The sequence below is a fragment of the Rhamphochromis sp. 'chilingali' genome, assembly GCF_963969265.1.
Source record: "Rhamphochromis sp. 'chilingali' genome assembly, chromosome: 1".
NCBI lineage: Eukaryota > Metazoa > Chordata > Actinopteri > Cichliformes > Cichlidae > Rhamphochromis > Rhamphochromis sp. 'chilingali'.
The window spans coordinates 68,217,344-68,237,288 of NC_137929.1; the positions used below are offsets into that span (position 1 = coordinate 68,217,344).

The 19,945-nt window shown below is 43.5% G+C and overlaps 1 protein-coding gene across 1 annotated transcript; it reads right to left on the reverse strand.

Moving 5' to 3' along the window:
- Positions 1–3,021: 3,021 nt before the first annotated feature.
- On the reverse strand, positions 3,022–6,389 carry LOC308392923 (E3 ubiquitin-protein ligase TRIM21-like; the record flags this gene model as incomplete). Its single annotated transcript, XM_080876290.1, has 2 exons — positions 6,306–6,389; positions 3,022–4,728 (listed from the first exon to the last, which is right to left on the reverse strand). The coding sequence occupies exon 2, from the start codon at positions 4,717–4,719 to the stop codon at positions 3,022–3,024; it is 1,698 nt and encodes a 565-aa protein (XP_080732416.1). The 5' UTR covers positions 4,720–4,728; positions 6,306–6,389.
- Between the last annotated feature and the right edge of the window lie 13,556 nt (positions 6,390–19,945).

Below are 19,945 nucleotides of genomic sequence, written 5' to 3' on the forward strand. Positions count from 1 at the left end.
GACTGAGTCAAAGCTCTGACTGATCTCCTTAACAGATGAAATAAAGAAAGTGTTTAAGTTACTGGCAATAGATAGAGGCTCTCTAACAATAGAGTTATTTACATAAAGTTCAATTGTGTTTTTACTTTTGTTTGAATGACGGCCAAGTAATTTATTTAAGTGTTGCCAGATAATTTTACCATTACCTTTGGCTCTTTCAATTATATTTATAAAAAATGTTGCTTTGGCCTGTCTCAAACTTCTTGTTACTTTATTCCGCATTGAAGTAAATCTCTGTCTATCCAGAGGTAGACCTGTTTTCAGGAACTGCTTTAGTAATTGATCTCTTGTTTTCATTAAATTCTTGCACTCTTTGTTTAACCAGGGCAAATTAGATGTTGTCTTTATTTTTTGTCGACCTCTAATGGAGTATGTTGATATAACATCCTTGACAATGTCAGTGAAGTGACTGCTGCAGAATTGTGGATCATCACTACACAATAAAGGCTCCCAGTTAACTGATGCTAATGCTTCTGCTACATTTTGTCGCTGACTTCTTGGTATGAATTCATAAAAGGATCTCCTATTAGATGAACTTTGAAAGTCATTCTTAACCCGTGATTTTATAAGTTTTCTAGAAAATAATATAAAATTGTGGTCTGAAATACCAGTGATAAAATTATAAGATTTAATAATTCGCTCGGGCTTATTACTGAAAACCAGATCTATTTTAGTTTTAGAGTGTCTTGTTATTCTTGTGGGTTGTTCAATGTGTTGAGTAAAGTTCAAAGTCTCCATTATGTCCTTGAGTGTTTTTCTGCCCTTTTCACAGTCCCAGTTGACATTAAAATCTCCCATTACAATTATTTCATTAGACTTATTATTTATAGCATGATATTTAAGTAATATCTGTAGTTGTTCATAAAAAATATTCTTTGCTGAAGGAGGGCGATATAAACAGATCAACGTAAATGACATTTCTGGGGAAAGAGTGATTTTAACAGAAATATGTTCTATTTCGACATCTATTGGTGAACTAAGTAAAGAGCAATCCAGGTGTTTTTTTACATACACAAGTATTCCTCCTCCTCTTGTTCCAATTCTATCCCTTCTGAATACTGTGTACTCTGGAAAGACAACCGCAGACTCCGGAGAAGAACTTGTGAGCCAAGATTCAGAGATACCCAAAATAGAAATATTGGAATTGCTTAGAATATGTTCCAGTTGCTCATGCTTTGGTAACATACTGCGAATGTTAATGTGTCCACATAGAAGCCCCTTTGGTTTATTTTTAATGTCCCAGATTACTTTAGCCTGATTAAATGTCTTGCAGATCTTTGTTCCTCTGTAAATTTTAATAGCAGGATTTCTTGTCCTTTTGTTGACAATACTATGAGCATTTAATGATGAGAAACCCTTTACCGGAGACTGTAGTTTGGGTACAGCAGGTGGGGGCCCAGGCAGCTCCGTTGGGGGCCCAGGCAGCCGAGGTGGAGGCCCTGACAGCCGAGGTGGAGGCCCAGACAGCCTAGGTCGAGGTCCGAGCAGCTGAGGTGGAAGCCCAGGCAGCCAAGGTGGAGGCCCAGGCAGCCGAGGTGGAAGCCCAGCTAGCTGAGGTGGAGGCCCAGGCAGCCGAGGTGGAGGCCCGAGCAACTGAGGTGAAAGTCCATTTCAGCTGCAATGGAGGCCCGGGCAGCTGAAATGGAGGCCCAGGCAGCTGAGGTGGAGGCCCAGGCAGCTGAAATGGAGGCCCAGGCAGCTGAAATGGAGGCCCAGGCAGCTGAGATGGAGGCCGAGGCAGGCCTAGGCTAACTAGGCTAATTAGTTGTAGCCAGTCCAAATCACTGATGTTTGAATTTGGTCCAGGATTTAGTTCTATATCACCAGCCAAAAGTAGCATCAGAACAAGTTTCAGAATCTCCAGCGACAGTTGTGGTATATTTGATTGTTCATGTTTACCTGGGGGTGGTCTAGCATGACCAAAATCCAAGAATCTTGTGAACAAAAGATGTTGGCTCCATTTGGCTGGGAAAGTGGTATAATTATCCAGCTTTCTTGGACATGTCGAACTCCACAGAAGATAAAAATGTATAAAAACAAAAAGACAAGTTGATGTCAAGATCCAGGGGTTTTTAGATGGTTTTTTAGGTGGGTTTTTTGGCAAACGCACAGGACCTGCCAAGCTGTGTGTCTGCACCCTAGCAGCCATCTTGTTTGTGACATGAAGGACACATGTTGAGCTAAAACCACAGTAGACACTTGTAGAGACCTCAAATCATTGTTACTGAGGAATTCTGCCTTAAACAGTAAAGTGTTCTTTAACAGTGTGTGTGTGTCTGCAGCTGTTCTTTGTGTTGTTGCTGCATCGCTGCCTCAGGGGGAAAGTTGTGTGTGTGTTATGCAGACTAGCAGAGACTGCAGCTGTCAGCAGCCACACACACTTTCTATTCTTCAAATCAAATCACAGTGAAACATGTTCACTGACAGCTCAGCTTCAGCATCGTCTTCATGCTGTGACTGCAGCCGTTCAACTCTGTTTGTCTTTAACCCAAATCATCACAACATGCAAATATAATCATCAAAATGATGTGACTGGAAGGATGCAGCAGTCTGTGCTCCACCTTTCTCCTCCACACCTGCAGGTGGAGAACATGGATGCATGAATCTCTACAGAGTTCTTTGAATATTATCCGTCTCATCAGTTTTCAGTGAACAAAACTCCTCACAGAGCCAAAATAAGCAGTTTGTATCCAACATAACTCAGCTGGACTCTGATGCTCCGTATAACAGCCACACATGAGTCTGGATTCACTCAAAGCATTGAACAAACTTTATTGGAAATGAAGCTTTTGGACATTTGTTCTCTGATATTTGCTCTTCAGCTCGAGTCTCCATCAGTGGGAACATTTCCTGATTCAACTTTTCTTCTGTTCAAATCAAACTCCATGAGAATCAAAGTGTGAATCAGAGTCCTGATGATCAGATTCTATAGAAACATGGAGACTGTAGAGGATTTACACTCAATATGTTCATTTGTTCCCTTTAATCAGAATCATAATAGAAATCAAGCAATTCTTCCAATGAAAGGGATAGATTAATGTTATTGACAGGACAGATGATCAGAGGTGCAGAGTTTTTACCTCCATCATTAGGACAGGGACTGAAGAATGGGTGGAGTTTGTGAGTGAAGGAGCAGCCAGTAAAGGAGTAGATCAGAGCTGCAGCACCTACATCATAAAAGGAGACCAGACCCTCATCATAATCCACAAACACCCCCACCTTCTCAGGACCAGGATGGAGACAGAGGGGGACTGAATACTTAGCACAAGCACTGTACTCATTTCCATTTCTCAGAACTACAGTCCAGAAACCATCCTGAGGTCTCAGTGTGACGTCTCCCTTCCTGTTGATCGACTCTGTGGCCACTCCTAAAGCCCAGTCAGTCTTTCCTTTAACCTGAACCTCAAAGTAAAATCTGCCTGAAGAGAAACTCTGCTCTCCTAAAACACAAACATACTTAGAAAATCTCTCTGGATTGTCTGGAAGTCTCTTCCTCACATCACTATGATAAACTTGTTTTCCATCATCAGACAGGATGAGTTCAGGATGAGCTGTATCAGGATCCAGAGTCACATCCACCTCATGCTGCTGCACCCTCTGCATCTCTGCAGCCTCAAACAGCTTCTTCTTCATGAGTTTCCAGACTGTCTCCTCCAGCTGAGCCACAGCTCTCCCCACAGTCCCCTCATATGATGGTGGACGGACTCTGACCTCTGTCCAGTCCTTGCTGGGTGGAGCAGCTTTAAGGGAGGAGAAGCTTTGGAGGAGGTGGAGGTGGTCTTCAGAGCGTGAGAGCTGCTCCACCTCAGAGCTTCTCTCCATCAGCTCAGAGATTTCCTGTTCCAGATCTTTGATGAGACCTTCAGCCTGTTTCTCTGTAGCTTCCTGTTTGTCTTCGATCTCCTTCATGAGCTCCTTCAGGTGTCTCTCAACAGACTCCATCAGAGCCGTGAAGACCTGAACACCTTCTGCTTTCTGTCTGTCTGCAGCATCTTTACTCATCTTCACCGACTCTGTGATCTCCTGAATCTTCAGTCGTCTCTTCTGGATCATCTGCTGAATCTCAGCCTCTGTCTTCTCCAGCTCTGCCTTCTTTCCTTCATATTCTTCTCTCAGAGGAACAAACTCGTGGTTCTTGTGGTCTAAAACAGGGCAGAGCACGCAGACACATGTCTGGTCGGTCTTACAGAACAGCTCCAAGAGTTTATCGTGCTTCATGCACATCCTGCCTTCCAGGTTCTCCACAGCATCAACCAGCTGATGTCTTTTCAGACCTTTCAGTGTCAGATGAGGCTCCAGGTGAGTCTGACAGTAGGAGGTCTGACACACCAGGCAGGACTTCAGGGCCTTCAGTCTGGTTCCAGTGCAGACGTCACAGGGAACTTCTCCTGGTTTGGCAGCTTGTTGCTCTGAGCTGCTGCTGCTGGCTTTCTGCTGAGCTTCACGTCTGAACTGAGCGACCATCTCAGAGATGAAGGTGTTGATCTTCAGCTGAGGTCGAGTGTAGAAAGTCTCTTTACACATGGGACACTGACAGATGACATTCGTGTCCCAGTGCTGACTGATGCAGGTTTTGCAGAAGTTGTGTCCACATGGTGTAGAGACTGGATCAGTGAACACATCCAGACAGATGGAGCACAGAAACTGATCTTCAGATCGCAGATTGCTGGCAGCAGACATGTCTGCACTCTGAGGGAGAAAGAAGAGAAACATTTGATTCAAAATTCACTTTAAATTTCATTTTTACAAAGAGAGAAACAAGCGTCAGTAGTCTGAGGAGCTTGGAGAGAAAAGCGTCTGGACTTCCTTGAGTTTCTTGAAGACGTTTCATCAGAGAAGCTTCTTCAGTTCTCAGAGTAACTGGTGGAGACCCAGCAACACACTCAGACACAAACTGGTTCATCCAAACACAAACCTAACATCGTAGTGTCTGCTGTACAGTGCAGCGTCCAGATGAACAGGATCAACGTTTGGGGATGAAGATAAATACAGTCGTTACAAAGATGTGAAATTGTTTCTCTGTTTTACAGAAGGTCCAAGATTCATCCAGATCATTTGTATACTTGAATAAATCAGTTTGTTGGATATTTTCCATCAATTACTGTGAAGTAAACTTCGACCTTGTTGGTGACTGAATACTTCTTATTGTACGTCCAGATCAACGATCCATTAATATTAAACAGTGACTGTTCCAGTAGAGCTGACAGTGAGGAGGACGATGAATCACAAACCTCAGAAATGTGTTATTAACTGTTGATCCAGTATTTTAATGGCATTGATGAGAACATGTTTATTCAGAGGTGTCTGTATATTTGGTCCATTTGTGCGTCAGTAAAAACTGTCCTGTTTTCTCTCACAGATACTGGAACATCACAGCTCCTCACAAACTCAGGATGTGGAAGAAGACGAACTTTTCCAGTCACTCGCTGGGATACATCATTCATGTTATTCTGGATCCTCAGAAAACATTGATTTATTTTTGTGTTTCACATATTTGTTTGTCCAAATCAAAGATTGATGTTAGTAGAGAAGAAGCCACCATGATAAAGCCTGTGTGTGAAAACGAGATCAGTGGATTTGATCAAAATCCCATTTAAGGAGGAATTCTGTCCTCCAGTTTGTTTAAATAAGCTTTGGGATTAAACAGCATCATCTATGTTTGTGTCTGATGACATGTTTGATCCAGGTCAGCTTGAATATCACAGCTGATGTGTGGAACTCTGACATGTTTAAAGCCTGATTATCAGGCTGATTCAAACACATCTGTTTAAATAATGAGATTCATGTTTCCACACAAAGTTATAAAGTGCAGCATCGACTGTTTTCTGAATGATTGAGGATCATCTGTGACTCTTACAGGATACACTAAGTCAGATAATCTTTGTAAAATGTGTGAATGACTTTTTGAAGTACTGACCAAAATCTGCTGGTTTACAGTGTCAAAGGCTTTATATCAATAAAGAATAAATAGGTGTTTTCACGTCTGTAATCCTTATGACCAATCAGATCCAGAATCAATCTAAGATGAACAGGAAGTGATGAATAACCAGGAAGTGTGGAGTCAGTCTGAAGTCCAGAGCACAGCCTGAGTCCACAGTCCTGAGCAGAGCCACAGTGAGACTGAAGCAGCAGCTCGATGCTCCTACAGTGGATCTGTGGTTACATGAGCAGCTTTCTATGGATCCAGTGTGACTGTGATGAGTCCTGATGAAGTGAACAGAGTGAAGATTTGTGTAGAAGCAGGAAGTGTGATCAGCTGCACTCACCACTGTTGCTGAGAGGAACCTGATGGACTCCAGTGAATCTTCTTTTAGAGACAAACAGGACTCGACTGCAGCTCTGCTGCTGCTCTCTCACACTGTCACTTCTGCAAAATGACGTTGAGCTTCTTGTGCTCCGTCTCTTCCTGCCTCTCCCTTTACAGGAATCAGCCGGTCTGTACTCAGTGACTGTGTGCAGCGGGTGGGAGGAGTGAGGAGTGGTGTGTGGGTTCACACAGTAATGACGGCCTCAGGTGATCAGGAGAAACTCACCTGGATTTCCTTTTTCGCCTCGTGCACGAGAACATCACCAAATAAACTCGAGACAGTTTTTAATATTTCACTGTTCAAGAGCAAAAAGACTGACGGACTGTGTTTAAGGCCACCTCACAAATGTCACACATGAAATATTCAGTGTTTATTTGCTGGTTTGTTGGCAGCAGCTCCTTAAAGTCTGTCACACATCTGTTTGACCGTCTCCAGTTAATCTGAGACACCAGTTAATCTGCAACAGCAGCATCAGGCGGCTCAGCTGATCTCTGGTGTGTAACTGCTGTGCTGCGGTCCCATTCCTCAGTGAAAGCAACAGCAGAACAAAAACTCTCTCGATCCACATGTTTGAAAAGAAAGCTTTTAAACAGATGGACACACTCAGTAAAGGACAAAGAAATAAGTAAGAAAAAATTAGAGTAAAGAGTAAAAGCAGGAACGACTGAAACAGGCTGCATGCTAGCTGACGCATGCTAGCTGACGCATGCTAGCTGACGCATGCTAGCTGACGCATGCTAGCTTACGTATGCTAGCTGACGCATGAGCACTAGAACTGTTAAACTTCATTGTTATGATTTTAGCACCGAGTTACATGAAATCCTGCATCAAAAAGAACAACACAGCGATCACAGACATGTTTCTGCCAACAAACCAACATTAACCCAGAAAAGCCTCTAAAACAACCTGCTGTGGTTTGGAGTAGAGATTCCTGAATTTACCAGGTGCACCTGAAGGCAGCACAATTTAAACCGTAAATAATGATGTAGGTGCGCAAATCCTTTTCAAGCTTCCCAGCATCAAATGAGCCGGGTTACGTTTGTTGCACTTCTACACCAAGTTTTTAGATTAGATTAGATAAAACTTTATTAATCCCTCGGGTGGATTCTAATAGCACAGCACCGACAGAAGTTACAGAATGTGAGCTGAAATATACCATATATACACATGTATAAATACAGAGTATGCAGAAGGGATCATAGAGTAAATAAGAATACAAGGGAATTCCACATTTCAAGTATTGTGAGTCTTTTGCACCGGTGGATATTATCAAAAGTGTTGCACAGTGAAAGGCACTACAGCTTTTTTTTTTACGCTCGCGTTTCTTCGTTGCTGATTTTTGTTCCACAAACCAAAAGAAAAAAAGAATCAACCTTTAATATATGCTGACCTATGACAGACTGCTGACCTGTCCAGGGTGTACCCTGCCTTTTTGCCCTACGTCAGCTGAGGTCTGCAGCCTCCCTCGTCCTTCTGTCAGGCACTGAGACTGAGAACCTCCTCTGGATGTGGATCATCTACAGAGACACTGATGAACGCTGTCTTCATGCTGAAGCTTCTCACATGGACATCGTGAAGATCATTATGTCATCATCGTAGAGTGAACCAATAGTCTGAGAATAAACCACCGTAGATGCAAAGTTAACCACAGCCAGGAGTGAAGCATCATCCACATGTTTTATAGTTAAAGTGATGAAAGAAGCTTGTTTCCCACAGTTATCATCACTTATTATAAAAACAGATTTAACCTTCCTTTATAGCAAACATCCTTGAAAGAGTAGCTGTCAAACAGCTAATCAGAATCAGAACACTTTATTGATCCCTGGGGGAAATTATTTTTGTTACAGTGCTCCATTATAAACCAAAATTAACAAGACAGACAATACACTAACTAAGAATAGTACTATATATATACATAAAGTCATTTATTAATAAAAAGCTGAAAAAGAAACATGTGTAGCTGTTGCAGTAAACAGTGTGTTAAGTGGATGAGTTGTACAGGCAGCCACAGGCAGGAAAGATTTCCTGTGTCGTTCAGTGATGCTTTTTGGTAATCTCAGTCTCTCACTGAACGAGCTCCTGTGACTGACCAGCATGTCATGGAGTGGGTGGGAGGTGTTATCCAACATTGTCTTTATCTTGGACAAATTATCTGCAGAGGAATGGTTTATTTGAAGAGTTTCAGTCAGGTTTCAGAGCTCAGCACAGCACAGAAACAGCTTTAGTGAAGGTTACAAATGATCTTCTTATGGCCTCTGACAGTGGACTCATCTCTGTGCTTGTCCTGCTAGACCTTAGTGCAGCGTTCGATACTGTTGACCATAATATCCTATTAGAGCGATTAGAACATGCTGTAGGTATTACAGGTACTGTGCTGCAGTGGTTTGTATCATATCTATCTAATAGACTCCAGTTTGTGCATGTAAATGGAGAGTCCTCTAAGAATGCAGGACTCTGCAGGAATGTCTTAAAGACATAACGACTTGGATGCTAACTTTCTGCTTCTTAATTCAGATCAAACTGAGGTTATTGTACTCGGCCCTGAAAAGCTTAGAAATATGGTATCTAAGCAGATTCTTACTCTGGATGGCATTACCTTGTCCTCCAGGAACACTGTGAGGAACCTTGGAGTCATATTTGACTCAATTTTGACTTGACATTTTTTTCACATTTGGTGGTAAATAAATTCACTTACAGGTGTGATTGTTATGGTTACCTGTTGTCTCACCAGATTTCCTCTACCTTCTGAAGATCACCTCACCGTAAACAGCATCATCAGGGCCTAAAGACAGAAAAATGAATGAGTGATGCTGCAGCTTCAGTTGTGACTCACAGTTTGATCAGATGTGTTGTCACGGTCGTAGTGGCAGACCGTGTGGAGAGTGTGTTGAGGACCCAGGTGCGAACACAAGTGAGGATATGGGAGTGCACTTTAACCAAAAGCGAGCCTTTTATTGTGGCTGATGATCAAGAAACAAACAAGAATGAGGGCAGTACAAGCGTAGCAACTAAACAAACCTAAACTGGGAACAAACTATGCTATGGCTGGGGATACAAAAGACCGGGCATGGAAACACGGAGGGTGGAAACACAGACGACGCGACACAGACTACATGAAACACAGAGACTAAATACACATGATGGATGATCAGGGGATTGGCCACACATGGGAGCACAGCTGACACAGATAACCATAACAAGACAGGGCGGGGTGAACATAACATGACGTATACGGGCGCTAGAGTCACAAAGTAAAACAGGAAGTACACGGGGGTTCAGACAGGAGGGGAGAGAGAGAGCACAGGAAGAACACAAACATAACGGGCAGGGGAAACATGGAATAAACACAAAGAGAGACGAGGGCTCATAAATACACAGAGGGGCACACAGGGGGTGAGAGTCACGAAGGGAAAACACTTAGGGAACAACACAACAGGACAACTCAGGAAACATGGCCGAAATAAGGAATGAAATACAAGAATACAAGAAACTAAGAATACTGGGCCAACATGGCCCAGGACCATGACAGTACCCCCCCCCCACAAGGGCTGGCTCCTGACAGCCCAAACCCAGGAACCAAAACACAAGCAAAACAGAAAACACCCCACCCAGGGCGGGAGGCCGGGGACCAGGACAGAGGGAACGAAACGAACAAAAAACAAGGAGCATGAGAACAAAAGTGAGTCCACAAATACACAAAAAAGTCCAGAACAGGGAGGTGAATGTCCAAAGAGGCCCGAAGGCCAACCCGAGAGGCGACAGCACAAAAGTCCAGTCCAACCATTCCGGAGGCCGGCCGCGTGGAAGACGGCGGCGGCAGCAGAGTGGGTCCGGAGGCCGGCCGCGTGGAAGACGGCGGCGGCTAAGGAGACGACGGAGCAGTTCAGGAGACCAGCCGCGCGGAAGGCAGCGGCGGCGGCGAAGGAGACGACGGAGCAGTTCAGGAGGCTGGCTGCCCTCGGGCCCTCCAGCGGAGACGGGAGGCTGAACGGGCCCCTCGGACCCTCCAGCGGAGACGAGGAGGTGCTGGCCGGGCTGACCAGAGCCGCCAGCGGAGACGAGAAACGGCTGTCGGACGGGACCCTCGGACCCTCCAGCTGATGTGACGTGAAGCGGTGGTGTCGCCGCAGGGTGCCAGATAGGCACACCCGGGAGTCCAACAGCAGACGCAGGACAAACAGTTATGGAGGCCCCTGGCTGGACTAGGAGCTGAGGAAACACAGGCTGCTGAAGCACAATCCCAGAGAGAGAGAGCAGGTGAAAAACAGTCTATAGGGCTTAATATCTTGGCACAAAAGACCATGAAGTGAACAGTGGTAGTGACCACCAGTTCTGAGCCATCAGTCATTAGGTTCCCAGAGTCTGCATCAGTCCAAAGTGGCTCAAAGGTTAACGGCCCAGTCTCTGTAGTCCTAGGAGAGGTCAACATAAGCTGGTTGGACTTAATCGATGGTAGTGTGCGGCTCACAGGAGCTGGTTCAACCATACGGAAAACAAGAATTGCCACTCGACCCATAAAAACAAGGCTTAGAACATCAGGAGCTGACTTCTGGACAAACAGTAAATACACAGGTATGGACCTAACCAATGGCACTGTGGTAACATGACTGTGATGTGTTGGATGGATGTGTTTGTTGGAACCCACACCCGTAGTGATCTGTGGCTTCGGAGTGATGGCTATATTGAGTTGAGAAACAGACACAGGTAAAACGGCACCTGAACCATTAACTGCGGCAGGTGACACTTTAGGCTGTGAGTGAGTGGTAACCTCATTGTCCAAGAGCAGAATTTTCTCCAGTGATGAGTTCATGGAAACAGGAGAAAACGGTGTCACATTAACCCTGATGTCAGCCTCTATCTCCTGATTGGAGGTAATCGTGCAGGAGCAAGACCGTTCAAAATCGCCCTCTGTGTTACCTTCAGGAACACAGAATTCGCGTTGTGGCATTACGCAGTCTGGGTCATCGGGATCTGCAGTTATATTTACCTCACGACGACTTAACACGGGTTCATGATCAGCATTCACAGTTTCCAGTTCGTGAGAAACAAGTGTAGCTGGGGAAACCAGAGCACTAGTTATGCTTTCGTTACCTTCATTCAGTGACTGGTGGAGGAGCAGGGCTGGCTCAGGAGGGAAGAAATTAGCCACAGGCAACTCAGACTTGGTTGGAACTGCAGACACGGAAAGAGACACCAAAGGAAACACCTCCCTACCGCTTTTAAAACAAAAGGCAGTGGGAAACCCTGTCAGTCTGTGTGTAGATTCTGTGGTCCCTGCAGGATTGAGTGAAGCAGTCTGAGAAGAACTGTCTCTAGCCTGTGGCTTGGTGAATAGCTCATTACTAGCCACATCACCGGCTAAGTCTGTAGCCACCTCACATGCCTTCCGCTCAGAGGTAACTTGGGGTGACTGGACAGTTTCACTCACCTCCGAGCGTCGGGCGATGCGATGGCGACGCGAACGCCGTTTCTTTTTGGCCGTGGGCCCCGTTAACATGGAAGGTGGAGCCTCCTGCGGCGTCGCAGAGGCTGAGGAGGCGAGTGTTGGAGGAGCGGTAGGCGGGAGCTCCTGGCAACTCCGGGGGCCCCCAAGGGCCAGGCGTGTCCCGCGGAAAACCTCTCCGTAGTTAGGAGCGAGCCATGGCTCCTCCCGTAGCTCTTCCTCCAGTTGCGCGCATGCAGCGCGCTGCTGCTCCTCGAGGTCGAAATCCATGCCCCCCACAGCTTCCTCGTGTTGCTCAGTGGAGGGCGAGACATGCTGTAGCGATGAGCGATGGCGACGTGAGCGCCGCTTCCTTTTTGAAGTGGTCGTGGACGGAACTTGGATTTCTGTGGCGACCGGCTCCTCATCTTCCGACCACATCCGTGCCAAATAAGAAGCGGGAGACGAGTAGTCCGATCGAGGCGGCGAGGATGGGCGGCCGGTCCGGGGCGGGGCGGCTGGCGGGTGCTCCTCCTCGGAGATAAGCCAGGGCTTCCAGCGGAGCTCATCCTCCCGATACGCCCGTAGCACCTGCTGCCGCTCCTCCTCACCAAAGTCAACAGCCTCTGGCATCTCCGTGCAGTCAGGCGGTGGCGAAGATGCGGAAGCCGATGAAGCGTGAGCCAATGGTGTGTCGGTGGTGAGCCTCACTGTTCCGACTCTGACTGCTACTGGCTCATGAGGCAGCGGGGTAATGACGCCACAGCATGGCTCTGGTGACGGTGCACGCACACCGGGCCGCTGCTGCTGATGCTGCTAAAGAACTATATTCTTTAGCAAAAAGGAAAGTTTGAAGCCTAATCTTAAACGTAGAGATAGTGTCTGTCTCCCGAATCCAAACTGGAAGCTGGTTCCACAGAAGAGGGGCCTGAAAACTGAAGGCTCTGCCTCCCATTCTACTTTTAAATAGTCTAGGAACAACAAGTAGGCCTGCAGTGTGACAGTGAAGTGCTCTAATATGGTGATACAGTACTATGAGATCATTAACATAAGATGGGGCCTGATTTTTCAAGACCTTGTATGTGAGGACCAGAATTGTGAAATCAATATTGGATATAACAGGGAGCAAATGAAGAGAAACCTATGTAGGAGATCATATTACTGATTAATGATCAAGGAACTGACCTCAGAGTCCATTGTTCATTCAATGGACTGGTTTCACTTATTGTACAAATGTACTCTTTATAAGATTGGGGAAACCTGCAGTCAGCTGAGACTGAAGAAGTCACTTGGATGAGTGATGAAACGTTTCTCCCATTGAAAAGGCTACATACAGATGAACAAAATCAACCTTTTGGGATATATAGGAAAACAAATGCTCTCTTTTTCAAGTCCCTGTCAGGACTCTTGCTGCAGCATTTTAAATGTTCATTTCTAACAAGTCGGCGTATATCTAGCGTTGCTATCAAGGTCTGTCTTCTTCCTCCCATTGCCAACTCTAGGCCTCATTATGGTCTCAGTGGTCTCTTCCAGCCTACAGCAGCTTGGGCCTTAAGGCACGGTCTTTTCCCACCTGTCCCTTGCAAGTCTTAGCTTTTCACAGCCTCTCTACTCTGTCAGCTATCAGGTGCCAAGCACAGCTCCCACCACTCACATTTTCAGTCTTTATGGCTCTTTGTTCTCTGTCAGCCATAAGTAGCCCTGAGCCAAGTCAGATGTGTTTTCCACTTAGCCATGACCATGAACCAGTTGTTAGAACCTCTGTTGACTTTTCTGATTCATAAGCGCATAATGCGTCTCCCTTGCACTCATAAGGAAAGAGAAGGGTTTAACTCTGACTAAATGATTCAAATGAAAAACAATGTGTTAAACAGGAAGTGAATTCAGAAAAATACCACACGTTAATAAGTTTTGCAACAAACTGACAAACCCTTCCTGAATTCTTTTGATTCCTTTCTCCTTTTTGCTCAGTGAGTTCACCTAGCGAATATATTTCCTCAGACAGGAATTCTTCTTATAACTTGTGACAGATGAACTGAGGTTGCATGCTAAGCCATTTTAATAAGAGCAGCATAAAAAGAAAACCAATGTTACTTCTTTTCCTCCTTTTAGTAAGGATCGTGCACGTGCTGGATGTAACACTGCCAAATTATATTCATAGTACATTTGTTGACGAGAATCAAAAACCTAATAAGGAATCTTTGGGATGAATTATGAAGGTGACTGAGGGCATTAATGTCTGACCTCACAAATGAGTTTCGGGAAGAATTAAAAAGTTAAAAACTCTCCTAAACACTCCAGAATCTTGTGGAAAGCCTTCACAGAAGACTTGAAGATGTTATAGCTGCAGTGGGTGGGCCGACATCATATTAAATCCTATGACTTAAGAAGGAGATGTGACTCGATTTCACATGAATGCGAAATGCAAACGGACAAATACCTTTTCGCATCATACCAAAGTTTTTCTCTTACAACAATTCAGAGGCAAGGCAAGGCAAGGCAAGGCAAGGCAAGTTTATTTGTATAGCACAATTCAACAGCAAGGTGATTCAAAGTGCTTTACAGAGACATTAGAAACAAGAACAAATAAAAAGCATGATTTAAAATTGATTAAAACAAGCAAACAAACTAACTAACTAATTAACAAACAAACAAACAAACAAAACAGTATATAAAATCAAAACAGATAAAATCAGAACAGTAGATAAAATCAGTAGTTAAATGTAAGTTTTGAAATTTAAGCTTAAAGTGTGGATTTGGTGCTTTATTCAAATGCAGCTGAGAACAGGTGAGTCTTCAACCTGGATTTAAATAAACTGAGTGTTTCAGCTGATCTGAGGCTTTCTGGGAGTTTGTTCCAGATATAAGGAGCATAAAAGCTGAATGCAGCTTCTCCGTGTCTGGTTCTGACTCTGGGAACTGATAAAAGACCGGATCCAGATGACCTGAGGGATCTGGATGGTTCATACTGGGTCAGGAGGTCATTGATGTATTTTGGTCCTAAACCATTCAGAGCTTTATAGACCAGCATCAGAACTTTAAAGTCTATCCTCTGACGGACAGGCAGCCAGTGTAAAGACCTCAGAGCTGGACTGATGTGGTCCACTTTCTTGGTCTTAGTGAGGACTCGAGCAGCAGAGTTCTGAATGAGCTGTAGTTGTCTGACTGATTTTTTAGGTAGACCTGTAAAGATGCTGTTACAGTAATCAAGCCTACTAAAGATGAATGCATGGACTAGTTTTTCCAGGTCCTGTTGAGACATCAGATCTTTTATCCTTGAAATATTCTTGAGGTGATAGTAAGCTGATTTTGTTATTGTCTTAATGTGTTTTTCTAAGTTTAGGTCTGCATCCATCACTACACCCAAATTTCTCGCCTGGTTTGTGGTTTTTAGATGTATAGATTGAAGTTCTCTGGTGACCTGTAATCGTTTTTCTTTGGCGCCAAAGACTATTACCTCAGTTTTGTTTTTGTTTAGCTGGAGAAAATTGTGGCACAACCAGTCATTGATTTCCTCAATGCATTTACCAAGAGCCTGCACAGGGCCTTGGTCTCCTGGTGACATTGTGATATATATTTGTGTGTCATCTGCATAGCTGTGATAGTTTATTTTGTTGTTGTTTATAAGAGACACTATTGCGTGCTTTTATTTCCTGTAGAACTGATTTCCATAGTGCTCTACTTTCTGGCCCCGTGAACAAGTAAACACAAACAACAATCGCTTTGCACCTGAATGAATTTGACCACTTGTGATCACAGCCTTTGAAACAAATGTCTGCTTCACTGCTCTTTTCCCTTCCAATTTTTGCAGTAGTGTAAACAATCTTGTGTTATCTCTGATTAACCTGTATGCAATACCACTGAACCCTCACTTCTAATGTGTTGAACTGAAAGTGTTGAAGATCTTGGTAGTGACTGCAGTGTCTCTAAAGTGATCAATTCTAGTCTCAGTTTTTCTTTCTTTCATTTTCTTTCTTTTGTTTCAAATCTACTTACCATTTACTTTTATCGTTCTCTCAAAAAGTTTTATTTCCTTATTTTGCAGCTTTCAATTTTGGAAAGCATGACAGACACAAAGGCTCATTGGAAACAGGTTGAGCAGGAAACACATTTCCTGAACCATTCTCATAGCACACACACACCTGCTGTAATCCCATTCAAATCATCCACAAGTTTTAGCCAAAAGAAGAAATACTCTACATGCTTTCATGCATACCCCAACTTAACCAGCGTGAGATGTTTCCTTGTCAGTAAAGGGGAATAAAATGCCTTTTGTCTTTATATAATCTGCGGTATAATCATTGCTTTAGCAATATAACAGAAAGCTTTAAGGTGGCCTTAAAATGTTTATGCATACTGTTATCATATTAACCTTTTATTCCAGATGATTCATTGTTATCTTTTATTCGTTTATATCCTTCTTATTAAGCTTTGAAGTAGGGGCATCCATTTGATTAAAACATTTATTTCTTATATTACACGTATAGTTTCAGTTGTGTACGTGCTGGCCTTCTGTCTGGCATTTCATGCTGACACACACACACGTACACACCCACGCACACATAGTAGATAGACTCATTTATAGGTTAATCATGTTTTCTTGCAACTGCAAAATTGTCTCTGCAAAAAAGAACAGTTTCTGGCAGGATGTGGGTCTGATGTTCCAGATGAGAAGCGAAGGGTCAGAAGGTTGACAGGAAGCACCTGCTGTGGAGACGGAGACAATCTTCTTTTAAACTGTGTTAAAAGTCATTGTGGTTTTGAAACCTATGTATGTATTGTATTTGTTTGACGGTGAAGGGGCGTCAGTAAATCTAAACCCTGATGGTATAAAACATCTGCTTATGCTTTGTTAGGGAGAGATCAATGCTGTGTGCGTGCAGGATTCATCTCCCACACGTGTGTTCATTAAAATCATCGTTTTGACTAATCTGGCCGGACCAGTGTTGTTATTTGGATTTCCTCCTATATTCCTCCTTAATATTTGAACCCTTAACATTTGGGGGCTCGTCTGGTGGTTAAGGAGGGAGAGTGAGTTGGAGGCTTGGATGGAGAAATCCGGGGTCCGAGGTGGTCAGACGGGCAGGCACGAGTGCCAGTGGTCGAAGTGAGTGGGCATAAGCCGGCTTATCCAAAGGTAAGGCACTACCTGTTTCCAAAGTGTGACAAATTGGACAAAAAATAAGTCTACTCACTGAAATTACTGGTGAATGTCTGTTTTGATTTTGGTGAAAATCTCATGATAGTAATGAGGATTTAAAGCAGTTGGACTGCTGAGTGAATTTAGTATATTTGGGAATTTGGTTATTTTTTGGGTTAGAGTCCCTACTGGTTATAAGGTTGGACCTGCTTCAGTCTTACACTTTTTTGGGTGTTTTATTGTTGTTCCAAAGTATTATAAATTATTCCAGAACGGCGGTTGGACTGAAAACCCGGATGAATCAATTCAACAACAACAGCAGAATCTAAATATAAGTATTTAAGTTTCAGAATTTAAACGAATGTGCATATCTCAAAAGGGGGGGGGGGGAGGATTTACCTTGTATAAAAATGAATCAGGACGGAGAAATCGAAAATGAAATGATGGCAATCCTGGAGGAAGTTTCTGAAAAGCTCCCTTCTGGGAGGGTGAGAGTTCTCATCTTGGAGGCAAGAGTTTGGTCCCAGACTGTGGCAATATGTGATTTCCACCAGCAGAATTTTATCTTAATATATTTCTCCCTTAAATTGCCATCAGTTATGACAAGCTTTGTTTTTCAAGTGAGGGAGATGCTGCCCCACATTTTCTTCTATCTTTTTATGTGATGAGAAAGAAATTATTCTACCTCTCATCACAGCTTTCCCTGCTTCCCATAGAACAGATGCTGATGTTCTGTTTTATTTTTTCATACAGAAAAATAAAAACAGTCTTAGAACTTCCCCTTTAATGGGAGTTCTTCCTTCCTGCTGTCACCAAGTGCCATACCAGTGCATGAGGAATGAGATTTCCAACAACAAGCATCTGATGGCAGCAGAAAAGCTGAGGAGAGGAGCCGTCACTGACTGTCTGCGAGTAACTGAATTACTAAAAATATCCTGAGAGTACAGCTCATTTTACAGAATTATTTCATTGTGATATTCAAATGTCATAGGTATATTTATTTCCTTATTCTGACTCTTTTTCTTCATTTGTGTAAATTTCATGTTTCAGATCATATCTGCACAAAAACAGAGCATCTAGGTTTAATCAATGTTTTGTGCAGCTGTTCATGGTAAACAATAAAACAACTGAGCTTCAGGAGAAACAAAGAGAAGAAGAGGAGCAGAGTGAAGGATGAAGGTCGTCCATCAGACCGAGTGTGTCCTCAGTTTCCTGTTCAGAGACAAACATCACTGATGTCAGCTGTTCACTATTTATAGAGCACCACAATTTTTATTATTACTCAGTTTATGTCTTGATGCATGCTCATCCAGGTACGTAAATCTCGTGTGAAAACGCTACGTCCAGATGTACAGAATCAACTTTGGAGATTAGTCAGTTAAGTTATATCTGTAGTGCCCCCTACAGGCTCATTGAGAAAACATGACAAAACAAAAAACAAACAAACTTTTTTTCCAGGTATATCTGCTATTTCATCTGCTTTCATCTCATATTTAGAGCCCATTCCTACTAGACTGCTCAAAGAAGTCCTGCCATTAATTAATGCTTCAATCTTAAATATGATCAACCTATCTCTAATAATCGGCTATGTACCACAGGCCTTCAAGCTGGCTGTAGTTAAACCTTTACTCAAAAAGCATCTCTAGACCCAGCAGTCTTAGCTAATTATAGGCCAATCTCCAACCTTCCTTTCATATCAAAAATCCTTGAAAGAGTAGTTGTCAAACAGCTAACAGATCATCTGCAGAGGAATGGCTTATTTGAAGAGTTTCAGTCAGGTTTCAGAGCTCAGCCCAGCACAGAAACAGCTTTAGTGAAGGTTACAAATGATCTTCTTATGGCCTCTGACAGTGGACTCATCTCTGTGCTTGTCCTGCTAGACCTTAGTGCAGCATTCGATACTGTTGACCATAATATCCTATTAGAGCGATTAGAACATGCTGTAGGTATTACAGGTACTGTGCTGCAGTGGTTTGTATCATATCTATCTAATAGACTCCAGTTTGTGCATATAAATGGAGAGTCCTCTAAGAATGCAGGACTCTGCAGGAATGTCTTAAAGACATAACGACCTGGATGCTAACTTTCTGCTTCTTAATTCAGATCAAACTGAGGTTATTGTACTCGGCCCTGAAAAGCTTAGAAATATGGTATCTAAGCAGATTCTTACTCTGGATGGCATTACCTTGGCCTCCAGGAACACTGTGAGGAACCTTGGAGTCATATTTGACTCAATTTTGACTTGACATTTTTTTCACATTTGGTGGTAAATAAATTCACTTACAGGTGTGATTGTCATGGTTACCTGTTGTCTCACCAGATTTCCTCTACCTTCTGAAGATCACCTCACCGTAAACAGCATCATCAGGGCCTAAAAACAGAAAAATGAATGAGTGATGCTGCAGCTTCAGTTGTGACTCACAGTTTGATCATATGTGTTGTCACGTTCGCAGTGGCAGACCGTGTGGAGAGTGTGTTGAGGACCCAGGTGCGAACACAAGTGAGGATACGGGAGTGCACTTTAACCAAAAGCGAGCCTTTTATTGTGGCTGATGATCAAGAAACAAACAAGAATGAGGGCAGTACAAGCGTAGCAACTAAACAAACCTAAACTGGGAACAAACTATGCTATGGCTGGGGATACAAAAGACCGGGCATGGAAACACGGAGGGTGGAAACACAGACGACGCGACACAGACTACATGAAACACAGAGACTAAATACACATGATGGATGATCAGGGGATTGGCCACACATGGGAGCACAGCTGACACAGATAACCATAACAAGACAGGGCGGGGTGAACATAACATGACGTATACAGACACTCTGGATCCCCTGCAGTCTGCCTATCTCCAAATATTTTTTTAATCTCCAAACTGACTCTGAACCATCATCTCTGTTAAAGACTTTTCCTCTGAAGGATGAATGAAGTCACACTAACTGTGCTCACTGATTTTAAAAAGAGCACATCTGTGTTCAGAGAGAATCAAAAGTATCAGTTTCTACAGAACAAAACATCAAACAGAGATGAAC